General features: G+C 32.2%; 1 protein-coding gene across 2 annotated transcripts in view; it reads left to right on the forward strand.

The window, feature by feature from the left end:
* The first annotated feature begins 483 nt into the window (after nt 1–483).
* Nucleotides 484–27,065, forward strand: part of LOC144849621 (calcium-transporting ATPase type 2C member 1-like) — a 30,413-nt gene continuing 3,831 nt past the window's right edge. For both annotated transcript variants that reach the window (XM_078706590.1, XM_078706591.1), the window contains exons 1-24: nt 484–518; nt 1,165–1,306; nt 2,059–2,250; nt 2,855–2,944; nt 5,045–5,080; nt 8,426–8,487; nt 10,936–11,044; nt 11,582–11,737; nt 12,084–12,152; nt 12,240–12,382; nt 12,475–12,599; nt 12,801–12,898; nt 13,436–13,531; nt 13,983–14,072; nt 14,520–14,781; nt 17,826–17,996; nt 18,340–18,437; nt 18,703–18,753; nt 18,957–19,192; nt 19,984–20,100; nt 21,205–21,352; nt 21,535–21,630; nt 25,384–25,525; nt 26,078–26,196. In XM_078706590.1, the coding sequence (XP_078562716.1) occupies nt 1,235–1,306; nt 2,059–2,250; nt 2,855–2,944; nt 5,045–5,080; nt 8,426–8,487; nt 10,936–11,044; nt 11,582–11,737; nt 12,084–12,152; nt 12,240–12,382; nt 12,475–12,599; nt 12,801–12,898; nt 13,436–13,531; nt 13,983–14,072; nt 14,520–14,781; nt 17,826–17,996; nt 18,340–18,437; nt 18,703–18,753; nt 18,957–19,192; nt 19,984–20,100; nt 21,205–21,352; nt 21,535–21,630; nt 25,384–25,525; nt 26,078–26,196 (2,778 nt within the window). In that variant the 5' untranslated portion in view covers nt 484–518; nt 1,165–1,234. The remainder of the gene's footprint in view (nt 519–1,164; nt 1,307–2,058; nt 2,251–2,854; nt 2,945–5,044; nt 5,081–8,425; nt 8,488–10,935; nt 11,045–11,581; nt 11,738–12,083; nt 12,153–12,239; nt 12,383–12,474; nt 12,600–12,800; nt 12,899–13,435; nt 13,532–13,982; nt 14,073–14,519; nt 14,782–17,825; nt 17,997–18,339; nt 18,438–18,702; nt 18,754–18,956; nt 19,193–19,983; nt 20,101–21,204; nt 21,353–21,534; nt 21,631–25,383; nt 25,526–26,077; nt 26,197–27,065) is intronic.

Here is a 27,065-nt window from a genome sequence, read left to right on the forward strand (position 1 = left end):
CATTCATGCCCTTCTACTAGACTTGGATTAGTGCTAGCCTAGTAGATGCCAACTAGACCTAGGCCTACCTAATGGCCAGTCCTAACAAGGCACAGGGCCTAAGTAAGTAAAGTAGGCATGCTTTTAGCAGCCGGGCCCTAGGCCCTAGCTAGATAAGCTAGCTAGCCTAGCTGGCCTCTCTTCTCTAGAGAGAGAGGCATATTTATTCCATTTAGTTTAGTAAATTGTATACATTTATCATTTACCACTACAACTTGGTTTAAAAAAAATATATATGTGTATATACAACTAAAATATAATTCTCCTCAGACTCTAGGCCACCAGCAGCAAGAAGGAAGAAAGAGTGTGCAGGAGGCCAGAAAAGGACGACGCGACGACGACGACATGAGGGGAAAAAAGTTTTATTATCGACCAATTATAGAGGGCGACATATTATGTGTGTATATTTTTCAATCAACAAAAGTCCTCAATACAGTTTTTCACACACCGAGCAGAGTGGGAAGAACTTAACACAAAAGGTGAGGTAAAAGTTATGTTTTAAATGTTTTAACTCGAATATTGTTGACTTTTAAATGCTGTAATTGTTCAGAATTATAATCCTGATAGAGAACGTATACTTTTAAGCTGTAGCGTAATAAATAAAGCATAGGAAATTAACCGTATGCTAGGCCTAACGTAACCAACTTGCTAGTTAATAGTAGGCTGGCTACGACGTGGATGAGGCCCGGGATGGGGACATGACTGGTCGTCTGCTGAACTCACTAATGTTTGGGCTTAGGCTAGATTTGTCTTGGTATTATTTATACTATAAATAATAAATTAATTATACTAATTATAGTTATAATACCAATTTTATTTCTTAATACGTATAATATTTCAAAATTGTGCCTTTCCATAGATTATAGTTAGGCTCCTCCTAGCTAGGCTAGGCTAGGCCTTCCAGGCCTATCTGGCTATTAAGTATTAGTTTAGTATTATTATGATGATAGGCTTATGATTTATACAAGTTTTAGTTTGGGGGTTGTAGTGGGGCTAATGTAGCCTGCTGTGACTGGAATATTTATTTGTGTTATGCCTTTCTTTTTGTTTTCCTTTCTTTAGCATATTCTCACTTTGATTATTATATATTCATTTGTGAGCATATAAATATTATTACACTTACAGATTTGTGTGACAAAAATAATATTATCATTTGGTTGCAAGTATTGTAAGTTTAACATGCTTTCACACAATCATGTTTGGTTTTACTGACAAGAAAAGGAACGAGACATTAACAAAAATAGAATTTGCGAAACCACTTCCACAGGTAGGCCTACAGTACCGTGTATTACTCTTTTTGAAACTGTTGATCGGTGTGAACACATGTTAGAATTCACTTACCCTAAATCTTCAAACTTAGACCCCATTTACACTTATAGTATGTTTGGGATGGGCCTATAAACCCCACAGCTCTTCCAAAGCTCTGTCTACACTATCAAACTAGTTTGTCCTATTGCGATAACTTTTTTCCTCTTTAAATGGTTAAAAATGTGAAAAATAAGTCGATTCTAATAATTATAGCGGCCCGCTATAAATCCCAAAATGCATTGCGCGCGGATTGATATTTTTGTTTTTCTTCTGTAATTCACCCACTTTTCGATCGATCGTGAGGCCAAAACAAATGGAAGACTCCTAACTTTTCAGCGAAAATACCGAGTTTTCCCCAATTTGTATCAACATAGTCTGGCAAAAATAGAAAGACAATTAATGCAGCAACTATACAACGTCAGGCTAGGTATATAGCTAGCGTACGATGTTCGTACGTTACCGATGTTTACCAGCTAGGCCTACAAAACTAAGCTAGGCTAGGCCTAAATACTGTCCACGAGAGGTCACTCGCCGCGAGCTACTTAGGTAGTGCATTGTTTCTCACTTTTTATCATAATTTACCATAAATTGTACATTTAAGACAAGGAATGACCTGGTTTAATGTTTTTGAAGTAATATATGTATTATTTTTACAAAACGTCACAAATTGTAGGGAAGGTGTCTTTAATTGTAATTTTCTTTTAACCACAGATACCAGAAATAGAAGTGATGGATGGAGATGAAGCGAGTCACTCATCTGTAGAAGATGTAAGTGATTGTTTAAGAGCAAACATCAAAGATGGACTGTACACCGCTGATGTGGAACAACGGAGAAAACGCTTTGGATTTAATGAGTTTATTATTGCAGACGAAGAGCCATTGTGGAAGAAATATGCTGGACAGGTTAGTACAAAATGCTGATGTCTTCATAATAATAATAATAATAATCCCACGCTCAAGTATAATCCCATGCTCAAGTATAATCCCATGTTCAAGTATAATCTCATGCTCAAGTATACAGTAATCCCACGCTAGAGTATAATCCCATGCTCAAGTATAATCCCATGCTCAAAAATAATCCCATGCTCAGGTATAATCCCATACTCAAGTATAATCCCATGTTCAAGTATAATCCCATACTCAAGTATAATCCCATGCTCAAGTATAATCCCATGCTCAAGAATAATCCCATGCTCAAGTATAATCCCATGCTTGAGTATAATCCTATGCTCTAGTATAATCCCATGCTTGAGTATAATCCCATGCTCAAGTATAATCCCATGCTCAAGAATAATCCCATGCTCAAGAATAATCCCATGCTCAAGTATAATCCCATGCTTGAGTATAATCCCATGCTTGAGTAATCTAATTCCCATTCTCTGAAACTTTTCCATTAAAAACACAGAATACCAGCATTTCTAGAAAACTAGACATGTTAGCCCAGCCAAATGGTGTCCAGTATTGGTTTCATAATATTAAATTGAATTTTCTTCTTTTTGATATTCAGTTTAAAGATCCATTGATATTATTGCTACTGGCATCAGCTCTGGTCAGTGTTATAATGGGTCAGTATGACGATGCGGTCAGCATTACAGTTGTGAGTAACTTGACCTTCATTACTTTTGAATGCATTATCAACTAAAAGGAAATAATTATTCATTTAATATAAACATCCTAAATTGCTATCATTAAATCTCTTAAGCCTTGTCTACACTATCAGACTTTATGTGACAAAAAAATGGGATGCGCCCATATATGAACATAATGATGTTATATCTCTACCATATATGGGAATATCACTACCATATTTGGGGACATCACAATTTTCTGTCAAACTACTTTGATAGTGTAGTGTAGCTTTACACTGATAGTAAATATAATCTTATTTATAAACCTCTGTTCCAATACAATGTGCTCACAATACTCGTGGCACGTGACCAAGTAGTTATTGTGGACAATATAATTCTTATATCCTCATGACTGTCTTATTTATGTATACATCTATTGCAGTACAATACTCTGAAGTTCTGTCTACACTATATACCCAAATATGGTAGTGATATGCCTAGATATGATAGTGATATGACATCATCATGCCCATATATGGGCACATCACATTTATTTTTTGTCATATAACATTTGATAGTGTAGACAGAGCTTTAGTGTGTTCCCAATTGTCCTTTTCAATATAGTATAGAATTTATTCTCATGGTAATTAAATATTGTATCGAGGGATGCATGCATATGCTTCTCTTTGCTTGGCGCATAATTAAATAATTTCTAATTAAATTTATATTTAATTAGTATCTGTTGTGAAGTTGTTTAATTGTTTACAACAGCAGTTTTGTATACAATTATTTAATAAATATTGTTATATTCACATAGCAAATTCAAAAGAAATGTAAGCTATAATTTAATTTACTGTCATTTTAATTAGATTCATTTTAGTATATTTTATAATTTAAATATTTCATTGTACAAGTATTGTTTTTTTATTCCCATTTCTAAAAATATATATGGAAAAAAAGGAAAAAATATCACTGTAATTTCACATAGCAAATTCAATCTTTGAAATGTACAGTATTCTATAAACGTTTTAATTTAACTCTTTACTGTATATCTTTAATTAAATTAATTTTAGCATATTTTATAATTTATTTAATTGTACTATAAGTGTAAGTATTGTTTTTTATTCCCATTTTAGTAAAAATATTTTGAAAAGAAAGAACAAAATATCAAAAAGATAGTGGACTCTAAAAAAACATCAGTAAACAAAAATAATAATATTTCATATAAATAAAATTGATAATGCTAAAAATATGAAATATTAAAACAACCTAACAATGTATGTCAAACTATATACTTTTCTATCATACTTAGTTGCTGTATATTTTGTAAATGTAATAAATTATGAAGTTGTTTTCTTAACACATACAAGTAAACAAAACCTATATTCTAGTAATATTTCATATTAAAAATGAAATCGATAATGCCAAAAATATTAAATATTAAAACAATCAAACAATGTATGTAAAACTATAGGCCTACTCCTATCATAGTTAGTTTATACTGTATATTTTGTAAATGGAATAAATTATGATGATTGTTATGTTGTTTTCACACATACAAGTAAACAAAACCTATATTCTAGTAATATTTCATATTAAAAATGAAATCGATAATGCTAAAAATATTAAATATTAAAACAACCAAACAATGTATGTAAAACTATACTAACTATCATATCTCTCTATTCTTAATTCTGGCCCCGAAACCTTGACTCAGAAATACCGGGATGGTGTCCGGCGGGGGATAGTTTTACCTTAGTTAAGCATAAGCTTAATTACATTTTTTTTTTCACATTATTGATTGTCTCCATCCCCGAAACCTCGACTAAGAAATACCGGAATGGTGTCCGGCGGGGGATAGTTTATTACCATTAGTTAAGGTCTAATGTTAAGCACCTAGAGGGGTCAGTGATCCATTAGGCGCTATATAAATACTGTTTATTATTATTATTAGTTAGTTTATACTGTATATTTTGTAAAATGGAATAAATTATGATTTCATCCAAATTCTGCTCACACAATGACAAATGTTTTTCTCATTGTAAGTCAGTAGAATTATTGATTGATGATTGAACAGAATATTGATGTATTTTACGTCCTGTGTTATTAATATCAACTTTATTTTGCAGGCTATTCTCATTGTTGTGACAGTTGCTTTTGTCCAGGTAAGCTGAAACATCAATTAAATATATTTTTAGCGAAGAAGTGCAATAATTAAAAGTATTAAGATCTGTCTTAATTGCACTCCAACAAAAAGTCATCAAGATGCTTATGAAAATGAGGGAAAAAATATGTTTTAAGATCTTTCAAATGTACAAAAATTCATGATGTTGTCAAGGGAAAAAATAGACTTTTGCTTAAAGCTCTGTCTACACTATCAAACTTTATCTGAAAAAAACTGTGATGTGCCCATATATGGACATGATGATGTCATAGCACTACCCCATATGTGGGTATATCAGTTATCACTACCATATTTGAGCACCTCACACTTTTTTTGTCAAACGAGTTTGATAGTGTAGACAGAGCTTTAGACTATTAGACATACTGTCATACTAACCCGGTTAGATCAAGACACAACTTTGCGCTGATTACTAGCTGCATTATGGGAGTATGTTTCCATACATGTTTGATCCAAAAAATGACCAGGGTAATAATGCTTGTAAAGCTATATAAATGTGGTATTATTATTTTCTGACTGAGGCAATTCCACCAGGAAAGAGTGAAATTACACTCTAATTCTGATCAAAGCATTGAATTGTTTTCGGTTGAGCCAGTTCCACACACAGGGTGTTGTAACAACCAGTGACCTATCACCCCATTATCACGTTCCACGGGCAATTCTTTTCCGCATGAGTGAACCTATTATCCATATTCTACTCGCCTTGTATTGCTTCCTTAGAGATAAGAAACAGACATGTGACCCAAACGACCCTGATCAATAGAATATTGATTCTTTAGTTTTGTATTACAAGACTATTTGTGTCCTAGCTGCTTTAGCTTAGGGGTACTAAAACTTTTTGGCTGTCTTTTATCTCAATATTTTATATGAGAGACTAAGGGGGGGGGGGAGATATTACTTTAGTGTATTAGTGGAGGATGGTCAGCTTTAATACTAAAAAAACTAGTTATAGTACCCTAGAGGCCAATTGACACAGGGTAACGGTAATAAATATATAGAATCTATGTTATTCCTTATGACCATTTACACACAACGCGGAGTGGACGCATGGTTACTGCCCGGGATAGATACATATTCTGCGTGAGACAAGCTACGCGGTTTTCCGATTACCGTCACTGCTCATCTGTGCAAATTGGCAGAGTTTACACAAATTGCTTGCTGTAATGTATTCAATTATAATGAAATTATTCTTAATTTTATGCTAGTTTTTAACTGAATGCTACATTGATACAAATGGGTATTGATTATATTCAAACAAGGTTTTAAACTGCTATAATATTATTTGCATAACTGCTAATACTGCACAAGAGTAAACAGATATATTGTTAAATATCAGGCTTTAGATTTATTAGCAAATACTCATCAGTTCAATTCGCTAATTTTACTACGTTTTTATTTCAGCATTTTAAACATATTGACAACTTGTGACTATTTTGAGAGATTTTCTTGTGTTAAGTTCTGTCTACACTATTAAACTTTATGTGACAAGAAAATGTGATGTGCCCATATATGGACACAATGATGTCATATCACTACCATATTTGGGCATATCAGTACCATATGTGTGCATATCACATTTTTTGTTTTGTTTGATAGTGCCCGGTTAATCTTAACTTTTACTGTCTTTTTATGTACCCACTTTTTTAAAAATATATTTTAGTCTACTCTGCTGCTTTTTATTATACTGATACGGGGGTCACGACTTAAAGTTCAATGAACTTACTGTGACCTCCATCCACCCATATATTATACACTGTATACGTATGTTTGTTTAAATTCATTTGAATGAGTGGAGAATGAGTGGAAAATAATTGAAACGAAAACGAAACGAAAATAGTGTAGACAGAGCTTTGGATGTGTGATTTCTGAAAAGGTTTCTGGATGATACAATGATTTCTTTCCCATAAACATAATTTCTGTAAATAATTTTTTACAAGTAAACAGTTTCTTTTACGAAACTATATTACCGTATATGATGGTGTAATCCCATGCTTAAGTATTCATCTTAAAATGGACACACGACTGGTCAATTTGAGTATAAATGCAATCCGAGTATAATCCTACTGTCTAATTTTTGCCAACCTGGGACTATACTCTATACTTTGTTTTATCTTAAAATAGGAAATTAATGAAGATTTAATCAGGTCATCCATTATTTCTAGGAAGATCATCTTTTCAATTAAACTGGTAGTTAATTGTAAATAAGTCAATCATTTCTATAATTTCATAATATTACTAGTACCCATATTGTACAGTATGTTAATAATTGATTTAAAATACTTTTATTAAGAATGAAATTTTTCTTGTTATGTAAAGGAAAGCCAAAAAAAATGTTGAAACTCACACACATTTCGTGTGTTGTCAACATACTTTCTCGAGGAAATGTTTTTCCACTTTTCTTCAATTACCATAAACAAATTAATTTAAAAAGGAGATGAATTTATTCAATGTATTAATTTGTTACCACACCCGTACCAGCAACATTGTGTCATCTAATTTGATATTAAAGTACAGTCAACTCTCCCAATACCAGGCTCTCTGAAAACCAGAAACTCTCACAGTACCAGACTTTTTTTTTGAAGACCAAAAGATCCTAAATTTATTTATATTTAGCCAGTCCGGTATTAAGGGAGTTGACTGTATTTCAATATTTATTTTTTACCACACCCCTACCAGCGATTGTGTCATCTAATTTCAGAAGTAGGCCCCCCTTAGGATCGCCCAAAATGTCTGGTTTTATTTCTTTTAATGTAGTGAAAAATTCAGAATCTTTTTGACCTAAACATTTTTGGTTTTCATCAGAGGCTAGTTTATAGGAATTTACTAAAATTTAAGATTTTTTTTCCAAATGATAAATAATAAATTTTAATCTTGGTTTTAGAATAGATTTATTTTATTTTATTTCAACTACATCCAACAGCGAAAAATCGCCCATTATAGGATGCCTTAAAAATATTTAAAGAAAAATATATACGTTAAAACACATAAAAATATAATAAGAAAGATACAAAAAAAGGCAAAACATTTAATATTTAGTTACCACATATGCACTCTACTTTAAGCTTAAATTACCTGTTTGAACTTTAAAAGATAAAAAATCCGCATAAATTATATGTTCCATTTCAATTTCCATTTAAATTAATTTATGTGTTGTGTTAACGGTGCCGTCTTCTTTGTTTTGGGGAGGGGGGGCGGTCATTGTGAGACAAATTTAACTTCTAATTTTGTTCCATAAATTAAAATAAAAGTTTATTGAAACTTGAAACTTGGCTGCATAAATTAAAGTTCTTTGATGTAATGTTTCCTTTATTTTGTTGATCTCTTTCAGGAATATAGATCAGAAAAATCTCTAGAAGAATTAAATAAATTGGTTCCACCGTCTTGTCACTGGTAAGTCTATAATTGTAATTGTCTGCGACTTGGTGGTCACATGACCAGACATGGCTTAACGCCAACATCGCTTGGTAAGCTCACTTTACCCACTGGTAAAATCTTAAACAATCCAAAATTAATTAAATGTGCCATATGGAAGGCAATCACTGCCAAAAATACAATTACAAACATATAATGTATTCGTGAAAATATATAACGTACTCACAGAAACATACAACGTACTCACAGAAAAGGACAGAAAGACATGCACAAAAACGTACAACGTAGTCACGAAAATGAATGCTCAGACTAAATTACCATTGTATGTTTGTAATTGTATTTATGGCGGTGATTGCCTTCCTTAGTACCCCGCTTCCATGATAGTTATACCAAGTTCATACAAAAAGGAAACATAGATATTTTAAAGATGTATTGTCCCTTTGACTAATTCCAAAGAAATTTTTAAAAAAGATTTCGAAAAAAGTGGGTCATTTTGAAGTATCATAATAACTTTCACCAAAAATTAGTCGAAAAAAAAATCATTTAACTGAAATACAGACGTTTTTTTGTTCAAAAAATAACTTTGACTTCCAGTCAAAGTTTTCGATCAAAACATATCTCATAATGCAACGCGCTTGTTTGGCTACTCTGTATGCATAATCATAAAATTTCCTCGTGATCTGTGTGAAAACACCTTCTCATCCATGACAAGTTGTAAACAATTCTAATTAGCATCATGCATAATGCATACTCATGGTTTGAAATCTTTGTTTACTTTCGCTCGACGACGATTTTCCAGACGAATTGTAATCAAATTAATTTACCTGTTAATTGCGTAAACTTGTTGTTTTTGGCTCGAATTTTCGACTTAAAGTGAATAACTTTAATATTACTTTGATATGGCCAAATTAAATTTAGAATATTTTGACCTTCATTTTTTTGTGTTTCAAGGGACAATACATCTTTAAACTTAGATTAAAAATTGGTCGAATTTTAAATGTACATTATTTCACCATATGTACATACATGTTTCTTTTTAAAGAGTTCACTTACTGGTATAGTGTATGTTGAATAAAAGTGAATTACAAATGGGAATGTTTAACTAATAAAATTAGTCAGCACGTACAGAATAATTAGATGATATTGTGTATGGCATTCTTTATTTCAATGCTTTCAAGAAATCTGATCTTCTTGTAAAAATATAAACGTGATATCGTTTGTATTCAACTTTTATAGTATCAAGATATTTAGTTTCCAATTTTTAATGGCAGTATAAAAGCTACTGTATGTAAATTTGTTCGTTTTGACAGATGAATATGCCGAATATATTTATGTGTTATTCTAAAGCTCTGTCTACACTATCAAACTTTATGTGACAACAAAATGTGATGTGCCCATATACTGTATGGATATGATGATGTCATACCATATTTAGGCATATCACTACCACATTGGGGCATATCGCTACCAATTTATTGAGCACATCACACTTTTTTATCAAACTAGTTTGATAGTGTAGACAGAGCTTTATGATTCTCAATTTTAGTGGTTATTTTATTTGAAGTTTTTAATTATATTTTTATTGTAACAAAAGACTCATTATTTAATACTGAAAAGGGGGTGTGATTACCTCTCTCTTTTAATGTTGATAAACCATCCCATTTCCTGTTCCAAAAACTATTAGGAAACATTCTTAATCTTTGTCTATACTATCAAACGAATTTGATGTGCCCAAATATGGTAGTGATATACATACATCATCCAGACAGAGCCTAAGAAATTTAACATTTTCTTTTTACACAAATCTCTGCACAATTTTAAATCAATCTTTATTTTGTGCTAATATTGTAGCGGAATTATGAATTCCTCTATGGTAGAATAAATGTTTTTGTGTAGGAATGATACACATGAAATCAAATAGATTACATAAACATATTTTGTATCGTAGTGAAAGAAAACATATTTATTTAACAATAATATTTACACTTTCGTTTTCCAAGTGTGCAAATAGTGATAAACAAATAGAATATTACATTGAATGTGGTGTATCAACATGCAATATTAAATCAATGCATTTGATTGAATATTTTATGAATAATAATAATCTATTATTAAATTTATAAATGTATAATTAGTCAGAAAAGATGCTACTACAGTACTATCTGTACTAGTACTACTTGTTTAGGCTTTTTCTTAGATTTATAATAGATGATAATAATAATAATAGAATTAAAAATTATTAGTGCCCACTTCTTATTTGGTTGAAATATGAACCACAGCTACACACACACACACTAAATGGTCTAATGGTATGGGTTTCAGGCTAGCAATCTGAAAGTCGTGGGTCCAAATCCCACTTTGTATCATTTGCACAACTAACAGTCTCTTCATGTTTGGCAATGTTGATTGTGGTTTTTCTGCAATATAGAAATAACTTTTCTCTTTTTTTTTGTATGAATTGTTTAGTATACGTGATGGTAGGTTGACTGAGATCCTAGCCCGTCTACTCGTTCCAGGTGATACCATCCAGCTAAGTATTGGTGACCGAGTCCCCAGTGATGTCAGGCTTATAGAGGTAAGTACACAGACTTTGGTTTTAATGATAAAACTCACTCTGGCTTCATTTATGCTCAATGGGCAATTACTGTAGCCCCTATCACATAATAATATTTCATAGTATATACAGCAAAACACTGCCTACCATTAGTTTGAACTAGCCTAATGGCAGTTTCATATGTGATTAAAATCCGATTTATTCATTTATTCGTTTATTCAATAAATATTTTCCACACATATTAAAAATACATAAAAATAATAATTATATCAACACGTACGATAATAATTAACAAAAACATAGTATGTGTGGAAGGAAACCTATATAAGTTAAAACTTTAAACCAGAAAAAAGTAACAAATAAGTTTGGAAGAAAAAGATACAATATACGATATATCATAATAAAAAAAAGAAGCGAAAAAAGAAGCGGAAACACCAGACAGTCGAAAATATTTAGGCAAGCACATTAAATGAAAAAGGTACTTTTCAAAGAATGCGACAAGAAAAAATGTAAAAATATATATATATAAGATTTATTTGTTTCATTTCTTTTTACTAGGCTGTTGATTTAGCCATAGATGAATCCAGTTTCACAGGAGAGACTAAGCCCAGCTCCAAGACGACATTGACTCAGCCAGTAGGGGGCAATGGACACCACACCACTCAGAAGAATATAGCCTACATGGGTACACTTGTTAGATGTGGAAGAGGCAAGGTAAATATCTCCTTGGATTGAGGCTAGATGTGTAGTTTTGGCTTGGTGGTTATGATGCCTGGCTATCAATCCAAGGGTCCTGGGTTCTGTCATATGTCAGGATTTTTTCTAATGGCAATTTACAACCCCCCTCCCAAAGACTTGTAATAAGATTTGTTTATGTAGAGCATCTTTTGTATTTGTTTGTTTCGTGAACAGGATTGCCACCTTTCAGAAGGATAGTGAATGAATTTGCCTATGATTATCATTGGCGAAAAAGATAGATTAAGCCTTGTGCAACTTGGTAGAGTTTTATTATCTTTTGCCTGCAAATTTCTGTCCTAATTTTTATATTAATCTTTTCCAGGGTATTGTTATTGGTACTGGTGAAAATTCAAAGTTCGGGGAGGTATTTAAAATGATGCAAGCAGAGGAGGTAAGGAGCTTTAATTTTACCATTTCCAACGCAGAATAAAGAATAAATATTTATATTTTTATGTTAACTTTTTCCCTTTTCTTTTAGGCTCCGAAGACACCACTGCAGAAGAGTATGGGTATTCTAGGCAAGCAACTATCTATCTATTCCTTTGGTATTATCGGCTGTATTATGGTGCTAGGCTGGTTACAGGAACGACCGATACTTGATATGTTCACTATAGGAGTAAGGTAATCAAGAAATATTTGTTTACTCAACTGCACTAGTAAGGCATAATTTGAGGGCAGCAGATAATTACTTGATATATTTTTTTATCTTGCAGCCTTGCTGTTGCTGCAATCCCAGAAGGCTTACCAATTGTAGTGACTGTGACCTTAGCCCTAGGGGTCATGAGAATGGCTAAACGAAATGCAATTGTGAAAAAGCTTCCCATCGTTGAAACCTTAGGTATGTTAAGTATTAAGCTCTGTCTACACTATCACACTTTATGTGACAAAAAAATGTGATGTGCACATAATAGACATGATCTAGTTTCATAGTGTAAACAGAGCTTTATACAAATAATCTGTCACCGAATTAAATTATTTGTACCATTCCATGAATATAAAAACACTTATATTCCCTTGTGATTTGGTCTTTTGTTTTCAGGTTGTGTGAACGTGATCTGTTCTGATAAAACTGGAACTCTCACCAAGAATGAAATGACAGTTACATCATTGTATACATCGGATGGCTGCCATGCTGAGGTAACGTTGTGGATTACAGTCAGTTACAAGACAGTTATAGCATAATGCACTTGTCAATTGTATCCCCCAGGAGAGGTGCATCATTTGTCCGATGTGCGTAATACCTTATGAATACCATGACGCACCCGTGCATAAAAAATATGACTTAGTGTACCTTTAGGTGACTATGACGCACCCATTTTGACACACTGTGACCATGTTGTTTATGATATGGTGGGTGGTAAAGTGACGGACATTGACACACCATTCATTCACTGCATCATAATTTATTTGTAAATGACGCATCTATGCGTAATATGTTCACATTATGTATGTACATATAGTGCATGTTAAAGAACTTGGTACACTATTCACTAAGAGTAGGGGATCATCTCCCGGTGTGCTGATCTAGTAGGCGCTGTGCTGCTGGCTGCCGTGTGTCCGTAGAGGGCCTAATCCGAATTTCCTCAGCCTCCAGTTAAACTTGAGGACCAGTATTAATACTTTTACTTTACATTTATAATATTTTAAAAATAATATTTGTTTGCACTTTCTTAGGTAACCGGTGTTGGCTACAATGGTAATGGTGATGTCATATATGATGGTCAGGTGGTCAGAGGTTACAATAATTCTTCTATAGCTAGGTTAGCTGAGGTAAGAATACAAAATGTACCTAACGTCTAGTTTTTTAAACATAAAATAGACTCAAATTTTATTTAAAGATGTATTGTCCCCCAAAAACATGAAAAATGAAGATTAATTAAATCAGATTTTGAATAGGTTGTTTTAATAAAGTGAATCACTTCCGTAGAAAAAAAAAACAGAAAAAAATAATGTTTTCACTTATAAAATAACATGATAAATGGTTAAATTCAACCAAAAATCTATTGACTGGCAGCCAATTTGACAATTTTTTGCTTTAAATTCTAAATTTTTTTTTGATCCAATTTTTTGTTGAGGTCACTATTATGTGACATTAAAATGGCATATTCAACAAAAAAAATTTAAAAGAATTATTTTTCAGGGGGACAATACATCTTTAAAATATTTGAAGCAAACATTATTACAGATAAATAATCTTTCTTTTTCTTTCAATTTTTTGTAGGTTAGTTGTGTGTGCAATAATGCAGAAATTCATCAGGGTAGTCTACTAGGTCAGCCAACAGAGGGCGCTTTACTTTCATTTGCTCAAAAGGTACTGTTAAGCTTCCTAAACTTTCTTTATAGCCCCCTCTAGTTCTAGATAATGAACTTATTTTTGATAAAGTGTTTCATATATATTTGTAAATTTTACACCTTTTAAAAAGTTTAATATTTTAATGTGCATGGTACCTGATAATTAAGTCCTCATTTTTATTTATGACGTCATCATGTTAAAAAGTAGAATAGAAGGCGGGTCCTGCTGTAATTTAACCTATGCTACACTGTATGTAGTATGTATACTGTATATACACAAAACAGATAGCACACTAAAAACATTTTATTTTCTTCAGGTCATAATGGCATAATCTTTTTCTGTGTGCAATATTCTAACGTATGACGTGCACGTGCTGTTTATCGTGCGGATAACTAACTCGTCAAAGTGACAAGTTCAAATCTAGTTTATTCATTATTATCTTAAATTTGTTTTGTTTTGTTATAGTTGCGTTTGAGTCATCTTCGAGAAGAAAATACTCGTTTATCGGAACAACCTTTCAGTTCTGAGACAAAGTTAATGGCGGTGAGATGCATCTCTATGTCGCGACCTCAAGAGGGGTCAATGTACTATGTCAAAGGAGCAATAGAGAGGGTGCTGGAGCATTGCACCACTTATAACTATTATAATCAAACTAAAAATTTAACCAAAGAAGATAAGGAGAAATTCAGCCATCAGGCAAGACATTTAGGAAGCACAGGGTTGAGGGGTAAGTTGAGGGTGTGGAGCAGGGGGTGGGGAGAGAGAGGTTTGGTAGTTTATTATTTTAGGGTAGGCTGTAGCTTGGTGACACCGTATGTGACAAAAAAAGTGTGATATGCCCAAATATGGTAGTGATATTCCCAAATATGGTAGTGATATGACATCATCATGTCCATATATAGGCACATCACATTTTTTTGTCACATGATGTTTTATAGTGTAGACAAGGCTTAAAGCTCTGTCTACACTATCAAACTTTATGTGACAAAAAAGTGTGATGTGCCCAAATATGGTAGTGCTATGACATCATCATGTCCATATATAGGCACATCACATTTTGTTGTCACATAAAGTTTGATAGTGTAGACAAGGCTTAAAGGTCTGTCTACACTTTCAAACTTTATGTCCATATATTATAGGCACATAACATTTTTTGTCACATAAAGTTTGATAGTGTGGACAAGGCTTAAAGCTCTGTCTACACTATGAAACTTTATGTGACGAAAAAAGTGATGTGCCCAAATATGGTAGTGATATGATGTCATCATGTCCATATATGGGCACATCACATTTTTTTGTCACATAAAGTTTGATAGTGTAGACAAGGCTTAAAGGTCTGTCTACACTATGAAACTTTATGTGACGAAAAAAGTGATGTGCCCAAATATGGTAGTGATATGATGTCATCATGTCCATATATGGGCACATTTTGTTGTCACATAAAGTTTGATAGTGTAGACAAGGCCTAATGAGTTTGATTGAGTTTTTGACTCTACGGTCCCTTGTTTAAATCCTGCTAAGGTGTTAGAATGGTGTTGTAGGTTGGTGACCTAATAGTCAGGATTCAACCATTTATAACAGTTTTAATGCTGTTAATAAAACTTAAAATACATTCTTTGATAAACCGCGTCAAAGTTCACGAATCACTCAACTTTCCAGACAATCAACCCAAGGTACTTTTTTTAGTCTGATCTCTATCTGCATTTATTATATTAGACCAATGATGTAATATACATATTAAGGTGTTATAAATGCCACCTATTATAAGTACATTATTATACCATCAAGCTGTTCAAACAGTATATTAACACCCACTTCAGATTTGGTACAACCATAATATTCTTACAAACTCTCCACACAATCACACTGAGATTACATTTTAATTCATTTTATAGTAGCTGCTTATGTTTTTATTACCGGATAATAATTGTGATAAGGTACATTATAAAATGATAAAGTAAATGATGACACTGCACGGTATAAATCAGGAGATCATCAAAGTACAAGCCTACACCAAAAAATTTCCCCTTAATAGGGATAGCCGTGGTTTTAAAAGATAATCTTTTGATGGGAAAGCTCTACTATACCATAGTATACTATAATAATAGTTCATTCTTATATAGCGCATATAAGCAAGCTCTCAATACGCTGCACATTATTACCTCAGTCATTTTTTTTTTTGGATCAAACATGTATGGAAACATACTCCTGATCTAACTAATACCCCTTTTACACCGCCGAGCTTATAACAAACCCGGGTCGTGTCCGGATAAATTTCCATTTCACACCTGATTCATTAACCCGGGAATGACACGGGTTTCGTGTATTTACACTGCAAAATACCAACCCGTGTAAATGTTCTAGATCATTCGAAATATCGCCCTCTCACGCACGAAGAGAGACCCTAGTAACGGTCTGCTCATTATACCTCCTACAATTTTGTTTTATGGCAATACACACAGAAATTGAGTCTACTCGTGAAGAATAATATCTTGAAATAAAAATGAATAATAAATAAGCATAAGTTTTATTTAATAAATAAGCGAATAAACAAAATCAATCTTATCTTAATTCTATGTAAATTAAATACTATAGTGAGCGAGGATAGTAAACAAACGGGTAAAGATACGCTGAGCGTTTTACACCGCAGACACGGGTTCATCCCGGGTACGTCCCGGGTTGACTTGACGCTGAATACATTCCGCATCACTTACCCGGGTGATTCAGCGACCCGGGTAACTTTTTACGTCGTTTACACCGGCCTACATTTCCGCATTTTTGCGTCCCGGGTACGACTCGGGTTATACAATTCCGGATCAACTCCGCATTTTTACTGGCGGTGTAAAAGGGGTATTAGGTGGAGAGAGACAAATATAAGTAAAGTGTCTTGCCTAATACAAGCAATGCGGCGAGAGTTGGATTCGAACCACGACCTCACGATCAGTAATCCAGTGTCCAACACACTGCGCCACACGCCCTCACTAAAATATTAATATGGTGTCTACTGAATAGGGGTTGGTAATACATTTATTGGCCCTCATTTGTTTCGTGTAAAGATTCCCCTGTTTGACATCACAGTTTACTCTCTATCAATTGTAGTACCTCTATGGTTTTTACCAATATTATGAATTAGAAGAATTACCCCCTCTATAGTTTGATGTCTCCTTGCTGATCGAGTGTCCATAAAATGTAATTGTTTTAGTATTTAAAGAACTGGAATAAAGGTCTGGCAGACAACCTGTTTAGACAAGTTTAATAAACCAATCATTACAGTAGCAAAGGTCAATTTAATTCGGTACTGATGAGTAAATAAGGAGGTCATAGCAACCCCATATTGCCCCCAATCGACTTACAAGTACCCATCTAATAAAAGCATTATGCAACCACCTGAAAGGTAGCGCTCATTTATAAACAATAAATAATAGTTCAAGTGGTAATTGTAAGTGAATTTGCTAGCCATAATGTATTGTGTCAATATTTAAGAGGTTTCATTAGATTGGCTTTAAAAAATATTGGAAAATAATTTGTGATAATGACAATGTTGCCAAATATCTTGTGTCAATATACATTATATTATCTTTATACATTTGACATTCCGAAATACTGTATTATTAAATCTAAACTTTTATTTTTTGTTGCTGCAAATTATATTAACAAAATATAGCTACATAAGTTTATTTATACAATCAACTGTCCCAAACTTTGGAAACTTTTGGTTGAAAAAAAGTGCAGTTTTCAGAACAATTTTAATTTCTCTTTAAATTTTTTCAGTTATTGCCTTAGCTCTAGGGAAAGAGCTAGATGAGTTGACATATTGTGGTGTAGTCGGCATAATTGATCCACCCCGTCCAGATGTCCGAGAGTCCATCGAGACGTTGCTCGGTAGTGGAGTGTCCATTAAGATGGTGACTGGTGATTCAGAAGAAACGGCTAGTGCTATAGGTACTGTATCTAAATATGTGCTCTAGGTACTGTACCTAAAAATTTGCTATAGCGACTGTATCTAAAAATGTACTGTAGGTACTGTATCTAAAAATGTACTAAGGTACTCTATCTAAAATGTGCTATAGGTACTCTATCTAAATATGTGCTATAGGTACTCTTTCTAAACATTTTTTTGTAGTTTTTTTTTTCTACGGAAGTGATTAACTTGATTAAAACTGCAAAATTGCCTATTCAAAGTCTTTACTTTTTATTAATCTTTTTAGGAGACAATGCATCTTTAATATATTTTATTATAAGGTCAGCTATGTTTTATACCATTTTCTTGTTTTTACCTTAATAGGTAGTAGACTTGGCCTCTATGCAGAAGGTTGTAAATCATTATCAGGGGATGATGTAGAAGAAATGGAGTTAATGGAACTCTCAACAGTTATTAACCAGGTAACGTTAGGATAAAAGACTAGGGATGAATACAGTACATCTAATCTCCATATAATAATTTCCAATAGTTCAATTTCACGTTTATTTGTCCACGCAATAAAACAAACAAATAAATACAAATTACAATAAAACTAAAAATGTTTAGACAAGTTTAAGTTAATAAAGAGAATAATTAAATATGCAAATTCTAAGAAAAAGGGAAAACTGTTTTGTGACTACACAATTTAATGTGTTTTTATTTCAATTTCTTTTTTTTGGTGTGCAGGTTTCAGTATTTTATCGAGTTAGTCCAAGCCACAAGTTAAAAATAATTAAGGTAAGAAAATTCCCTGTTTATGAATAATTAAAATTTTTATTCCTGTATATTTTTTTGGATTTTTGAAATGAATTGTAAATATCCAACCTATATTTTTTATATGTTGATTGCAATAAAGATGATTTTGATTTGATTTTGATTTATGACGTAAAATGTCATACTATGTATGCAAAATAATTTGAAAATTATTTGCTATCTTCTAGGCCCTGCAACTGAATAATCTTGTAGTTGGTATGACAGGCGATGGGGTGAATGACGCTGTCGCGTTGAAGACGGCTGACATCGGTATCGCGATGGGTCAGACCGGTACGGATGTGAGTAAAGAAGCTGCGGACATGATCCTCGTGAACGACGACTTCTACACGATTATGTCGGCCATCGAAGAAGGAAAAGCAATATATTATAATATTAAGAACTTTGTTAGATTTCAGCTAAGCACGTAAGTTTTATTTATTTTATTTATTTAAAACATATTTATACAGGATAAAACATATCAGGTATAAGATGTAGCACCTGTTTTAAATATGGTCCTGTTATAGAAAATAAAAGGTTAAAAACATGCATAAAAGTTCTTTAAAACTTGCTAAACCGTAGAATAACAATACAAAGTCAAAATATATATGTACATTTACAATAACAAGAGTGAAAATACAAAAAGGAATAAAACCAAAGTTAAATATAGAATAAGTATTGATTATTGATATTGATTGATCAATATTGATAATCCACTTGTTTACATCAAACCAATAAACCCTTTGACAATCAATAGATCCACTGTAACCTTGCAATATTGAATGAAATTCCAATGCATGTTAGAGAAATTAATTATAGGAAACCTTTAGATATGTGATGGTAATTTTCATCAACTTTTAATTATTATTTTATCTTAGCCATTTCACTTTGTATTATATTAATATAATATGTACTTTGATATTAATTAATTTTTATATGATTTGCTTGATATCTTCTAAAAAAATTGGAAGTTGATCTTGATAGGCATGTAGTTGAAGGAGTTTCTCTCCTTCCTTTTTGTCCATATATTTCATTATATTGATGTTTTTATGCCTTTTACTATCTTTTCTTATAGATGAATAAAAGAAACTTATGCATGGCATGATTAAATTCATGCTGTGACTCCAAGTTTTTGAACCTCAAACGTTGAGAACAGCATATAAGAGAATGATTTTGTTCTTTTCCATTGATCACTTTTCCACAATTGTTTTTCTTCAGGAGTATAGCAGCTTTGACACTAGTTGCCTTATCAACCATTCTACGTTTTCCCAACCCTTTAAATGCTATGCAGATTTTATGGATAAATATCATTATGGATGGCCCACCAGCTCAAAGGTATCGCTAAATATTATATTCAATTATCTTTCAAAATTACAATAATATAATAAAATATTTTATAAACAGGGGCAGATCCAAGATATGAATGAGCTCTAACATATAAAGCTCTGTCTACACTATCAAACTAGACAAGAAGTGTGATGTGCCCAAATATGGCAGTGATATACTCAAATATGGTAGTGATATGACATCATGTCCATATTTGGCTACACCACATTTTTTTGTCACATAAAGTTTGATAGTGTGTAGACAGAGCTTAAGATTAATAGTGAAAAATAGATATTATCAAAAGGTAGTTCATATTTTTAGCTGTCTAAATTGAAGAATAAAAACAACTATATATTTTTGAGTTACTGCTTTACATATATGTCTCAAATTCTTCAATCCTGTCGATATTATTTTGAGTACCTAGTCCTTCGGATGTGACGTTAAACTGTTATATGTATGTGTATAATAGCTTAGTTCTTGTCTGTGGCTGGTGTGTGTGTAAAAGGGCCTAATCCGAAATTCCTGGTTTCTAAGCATCATAAAATATAACCTAAGCAAATGTGATGGATCATAAATTACTGTACTCTTGTTTTAGCTTTTTTACAACCTTCTGATCATTAAACTTGAATGAGTTGCTGCTAGCTATATGGGGTTCTTATAATCTTTTTTTTTATTTTTATCTCCAATTTATGATCAATTCTTAAGTATCACCTAGAGGTTGTAAAATAGTTTTGTAGTTACAGTTAAGTAGTTGCTTCTCTAAACACAATTTCATATCATTAAAATAGTTCTATGATTATGGGTTTGAAAAGTGTGGAGGAATGGAGATTTCATCTTCGTGTCCCCCCCCCCCCTCCCTCTCTTCACTCAATAAAAAACCCATTCTTTGATACTTCCTCTGCGTGTAAAAGATTCCTAAAGCTCTGTCTACACTATCAAACTGTGATGTACCCATATAGAGACGATGATGTCATATCATTACTATATTTGGGCACATCACTACCATATTTGGGCACATCACTACCATATTTGTGTACATCACTACCATATTTGGGCACTTCAGACAGAGCTTAACGACTCAAACCAATTGTATAATATTATTTTGAATTGTAGTCTTGGGGTAGAGCCTGTTGATAAGGATGTGATTCGTCAGCCTCCTAGGAACGTGAAAGAGCCGATGATAACACGTCCGCTTATCATCAATGTCTTAATCTCGGCTATCATCATCGTCATAGGAACAGTATGGGTATTCTGGCGAGAGGTGAGAAATCATAACTTTTATTTTTTTTTTATTTAAAAGCTGGAGTACTTTTAGAAATTGCATATGTAAAATAAAGTTATTAAAAATATATAAAAAGTAATAAAGTTTAATAGTATAGACTTTATAGTATGAAAGTCGCCATATAATTGCATAATGACATTAATTTTTTTTTTCTTTCCTAGATGCAAGATAATATAATTACTCCACGTGATACCACCATGACATTCACATGTTTTGTATTCTTTGATATGTTTAACGCCCTTAGTAGTAGGTCACAGGTGAGTAAGCGCATTCATGAATATTCATTAACACATGGTACCACCATGACAATGACATTTTATAATTATTTTGATGTCATCTTCAATAGCCTCCATAAACTCAACGCCCTCGGCAATTACCTTTTACCTCATGGTACCGATGATGGTACTACACGGTACCGCCATGACAGTGACATTTTTAATTATTTTGATGTTAACTTCAATAGCCTTCGTAAATTCAACGCCCTCTGCAAATATCTATTACCTCATGGTAGCGATGATGGTACTACATGGTACGACATGACAGGGACATTGTAATCTTCCAAGAAATTCCTTAGTATTACATCACAGGTGAGCGAACAAGCTCATGAATATTCATCATCTTCTTTGATTAATGAAAGTAAGTGGGGAGGAATCAATATTAAACAGTAAATTAAATAGTATTATGCAATTCAAGCTGTTAAACACGTGCTATTCTACTTGACATCTTCAAAAGACATAATGTGAATGTTTTGTTTATATAAACATAAATCCTGTGTTCTCGTTTATTTCCATGGAAACACAGAATGTTTTCCACTTTTTTTGATTTACTGATATGTTTTAGATAGAGTCAATGGAAGTGAGTAAATCTAGCTGTATTTCAAATGATGTTTATAAAAAATATATTCTGTATTGTCTCTTTCTGTTGTTAAATTGCTCTTAATGGATTTTAAAACATTTTATAATGTATAAGTTGATTGACCGATGTGTATAAAATGTATAGTTACCATAATATATAGTAATATAACCCACAATGTATACTATATTCAACACAATTACCAATGGCCGTATTCACCATTCACGCTTAGGCTAAGGGAGACACTTACCCTTAAGAAAATTTCCTAAGTGAATACAATTTAAGGGAAATACTTAAATATTTATTGAGTTAAGTGAAATACTTAATATTTATTGAGTTAAGTGAAAATATTTTACTTAAGTGTGATTGGTGAATACGGCCACTGAGCAATATTGATAAACCTTATGGGGTTATAGAAAAAGAAGGGTTGAGGAACCAAAATACATTTTTCTCAAAATGGCGAATAACTAGCGTGAAACTGAAAACAATTTTATCAAACTACACACCTTGTACCAATTCACCAAAAGTTTATTTTTTATTATAAAAGTTTTTTTTTATGTATTCAATTACAATCATTTTCAAAATTGTACGATGGATGCTTACTCATTTTCTTTCTGACGAAATGAATGATTTTTATGTAAGTGAAAAGTTACTTGTTGAATGTGTAGCATACTTTGCACCTCAGCATAGCAAATACCATTTACACGTAGCCCCCATAAATATAGGGAACCATGATTGAAGGTACAAATATATTGAAATGAATGATTTTTATGTGAGTGAAAAGTTAGCTGTTAATACTTTACCAGTTACGCCTCAGTATAGCAAATACCATTTACAAGTAGCCCCCATAAATAGAACCGTGATTGAATGCACAAACATAGTGACAAAAGACTTTCACCCATTTGTGTTGACTACACAGGGCCTATTTACCCTGGGTCAACACTGTACTCTTACTCAATTTCAAGTGCATCTCATACATCATAAAACATCCTTTTTATCTCGTCATGCTACTAGTTCTAAGTGTATGAGTAATAAGTGTATGTTTAGGGGTGGGGTTCGGGCATCTTCAGGCTAGGCTAGGCCTATGATGGAGTAACCCCTAACGCATTAATTCCCTCATGGACCTACCCTATGCTATGACCATCATTATTTCTGTAATATGAGAAAAATTACTGAATACTGAAAAGCTTTATTTGTCCATTATCATAGTAAAATAATAATAGAAATTCTTTTAAAGATTGGCAAATATATAATATTACGATCAAAAAACAGATTATATATAAAATATAAACAAAAAATTAAATATAGAATACATATTATTGCACAAAAACGTTTCAAAAGTTTATTCAATTTCAATTCAATTCAATTTCACTTTATTTCGTCCTCAAATAGGAAAATATTTTGAGTGTATTTCATAGTAGAATATAAAAACATTTGGTTAAATAGTATTACAATATTTAAGAACACTATATAAAAATGGTAATAATTAATAGTAAAAACATTTTAACGAACATTAATATAATAGTAAAAACAAAAATAATCAATAGATATATAAACAATAAAAGTTATTGAAAAAGGAATAATAATTTTCACAATCGTAGCATATAAAAGATAGGGGCGACTTTTTCTCATTCTCACAGATTTCCTCATCTTTATCGTTTCAAATTAATTAATTAAATTTCAGTATATCACCGGGCGGTTTAGAATTAATGTTCTTTGCCTGATTTGTTTATATATATATATATATATATATATATATATGCGCTAATTTTTCTGGCTGTTTTACTTTATCGTTTTGATTTAGCTTTTCGCTTTTTTTTTGTATCATTGAGATCCAGCCACTGATACCCACAGCATTGTCATTTTTTCAGTTATTTGCCTTTGGATTTATATATATGAAACAAATCGATGATGTAAAAAAGAGTTAATTTGCTCGCTGTATATGAAATATTGTGAGGATCAATTGAATCAAAATTGAAAAAAAAAAATAGTTTGCACTTACACCACAGAGAGATGAAACCATGTGTGTTGTGCATAAATCAGATTAGAAATTGCTAGCACAGACAAAAGAGACAAGTACTGAGAAACATGTTTTACTCTAATTGACTAAACCAAATCTAGGCCCCCATTGTCTGTTTACACTATTATGTAAACAATCAGTAAATAACGGGTGCTTCCATTAAAATCTGCAACCGTGACCACCTGTGTACTGTAGGGGTCGTTTTGAGGCTATCGCTATTTGTACACTCTGTGGTTTGGGACCCTACTGGCAAAAACCCATGTTACCTAACCCACATCTAACAGTAAATAAATATGCACTATTATTGGTAAATTTAACTTTAGGTAAGGAGGGCTTTAATCACAAGCTTTTCTAAAGGGTAGTTTAAAGTGTCAAAAATATACACTTTGTGGTTTAATATACTGGCACAATCCAAGGTTCAGGGGTTCAAGTCCTGCCGTAGTACAAATAAATCAAATACAATGTTATTGGTAACTTAACCGTAGATAAATAATTCTTCATGATTTAACTTGAGTTTAAAAAGCATTTAAGAAATTTGTAAGGGTGACACTTACACAATCAAGACACTTTGTGGTTTATGATTGTGGCATAATCACAAGGTCGTGGGTTCAAGTCCTTTGAACAATAAAATAACATACAGTACAGGACAGTTATTATTAAAAATATTCAATGTGTAATCTGAAATAATTAATTTATAATCAACTGATTTCAATAATAGTTTTATTTAATCACAAGGTCGTGGGTTCAAGTCCTTTGAACAATAAAATAACATACAGTACAGGACAGTTATTATTAAAAATATTCAATGTGTAATCAGAAATAATTAATTTATAATCAACTGATTTCAATAATAGTTTTATTTAATAACATATTTATAATCATTTTAATGAATTTTCTCCACATTGTTATGCAGTTTTTAAAGCTCTGTCTACATTATAAAACTAGTTTGACAAAACAAAAAATATGTGATTGGCCCAAATATGGTAGTGATGTGCCTAAATATGGTAGTGACATGACATCATCATGTCCATATATTGGCACATCACATTTTTTTGTCACATAAAGTTTGATAGTGTAGTATAGACATAGCTTAAGTAATTGCAGAGGTTTGTTGATGCTAATAATAATGTTTTTTCAGACTAAGTCCATCTTCACCATTGGTTTTTTGACCAATCGTATGTTCCTGTATGCAGTTGGAGGTTCCATATTTGGTCAACTGATGGTTGTGTACTTTCCTCCTCTACAAAGTGTCTTTCAAACCGAGGGCCTCACACTTTATGGTACGAAACATTTGTGTTTTTTTGTCGTTTTGTGTGTTTTTGTCGTTTTGTGTGCGCTTTGGGTCTCATATTTCAAGTAAATATAGATATAAGATTTAGTTGAAATTCAAACTCTTTATGTCGTTTAATCCCGGGGATCAAAAGAGTGCAGAAATTTAAACAGGCATTGTAGGTGGTAATAAGTGGGATTATTGTGAACAGATTTAAAGATGTATTGTCCCCCTGAAAAAATAATTCTAACAATTTTTTTTGGATTGAATATTCCATTTTAATGTCAAATAATAGTTATCTACTTTGACCACAAATTTGATTTGATTTAAAAACTACAAAATAACCTATTCAAAGTCTTTCAATACATCTTTAATATTTCAAATAATATAATAATAAACAAAACTTTAGAGAATTATTATTAGAGCCTAGGGGGTCTGGAAAGGAAGACAATTTGTTCTAATATTTTAACCAGCTCACATGTCATTAATATAGTTCCAGGTTGGATTGAAGATGTTGCAATATATATTCAAAATATATTTTGTTTAATTTTCATTTCATTAGATTTGTTGTTCTTACTTTGCTTAACATCAACCGTCTTCTGGGTCTCGGAGTTGAAAAAACTAACGCAGCGACGACTAGACAAACGATTCCACCTCAACAAGCCGTACGAATTTGAATATGTATGAAATATATTTTATAATTCCATTTATATGTAATATTATTTATTGAGGTGATGCAATAGAATTATAATATGAAGTTATAAAGCTCTATCTACACTATCAAACTTTATGTGACAAAAAATGTTATGTGCCCATATATGGACATGATGTCATATCACTACAATATTTGTTCATATCACTACCATATTTGTGCATATCACTACCATATTTGGGCACATCACACCTTTTTTTCAAACTGGTTTGATAGTGTAGACTGAGCTTAAGGCTGTCATACCGGTATTGGACTAGAAATATTTTTTTATTGTGCAAAGTTAACAGCGAAAACCACAAATCAAAATGAGTAACAATCATGCTATGTGTCTCACTACTATACGTATAATTTGTCCAGTATTTTATAATAATTTTCCAAATAAATTCAAATTAAATCTAATTCTGTAATACATTACAAATAATACATACACATACTCTATGTTAAACTCTGTCTATACTATCAAATATTATGTGACAATATATAGACATGATGATGTTATATCACTGCCATATTTGGGTATACCACTACTATATTTGGGTATACCACTACCATATTTGGGCACACTTTTTTGTCAAACTAGTTTGATAGTGTAGACAGAGCTTAAGACTCATTCTCCACATTCATAAACAATCTTAAATTACACTTTTTAAACTCTTATCTTATTTTTTTTTTACTAATGTAAATAGTTTATATAATAGTTTTTATATTTAATTATGGTTATTTTATTCACTTATTTTATGTATTGATTCAGTCCTTTTGTGTCTTTGTTGTAATGTTTATGTAATTTGACAGAATACGAGTATGTATCACATGTGCCGCCTGTACCTAACCTAACTTA

Source organism: Antedon bifida, chromosome 8 (genome assembly GCF_963402885.1).
Source record: "Antedon bifida chromosome 8, ecAntBifi1.1, whole genome shotgun sequence".
NCBI classification, from domain to species: Eukaryota; Metazoa; Echinodermata; class Crinoidea; order Comatulida; family Antedonidae; genus Antedon; species Antedon bifida.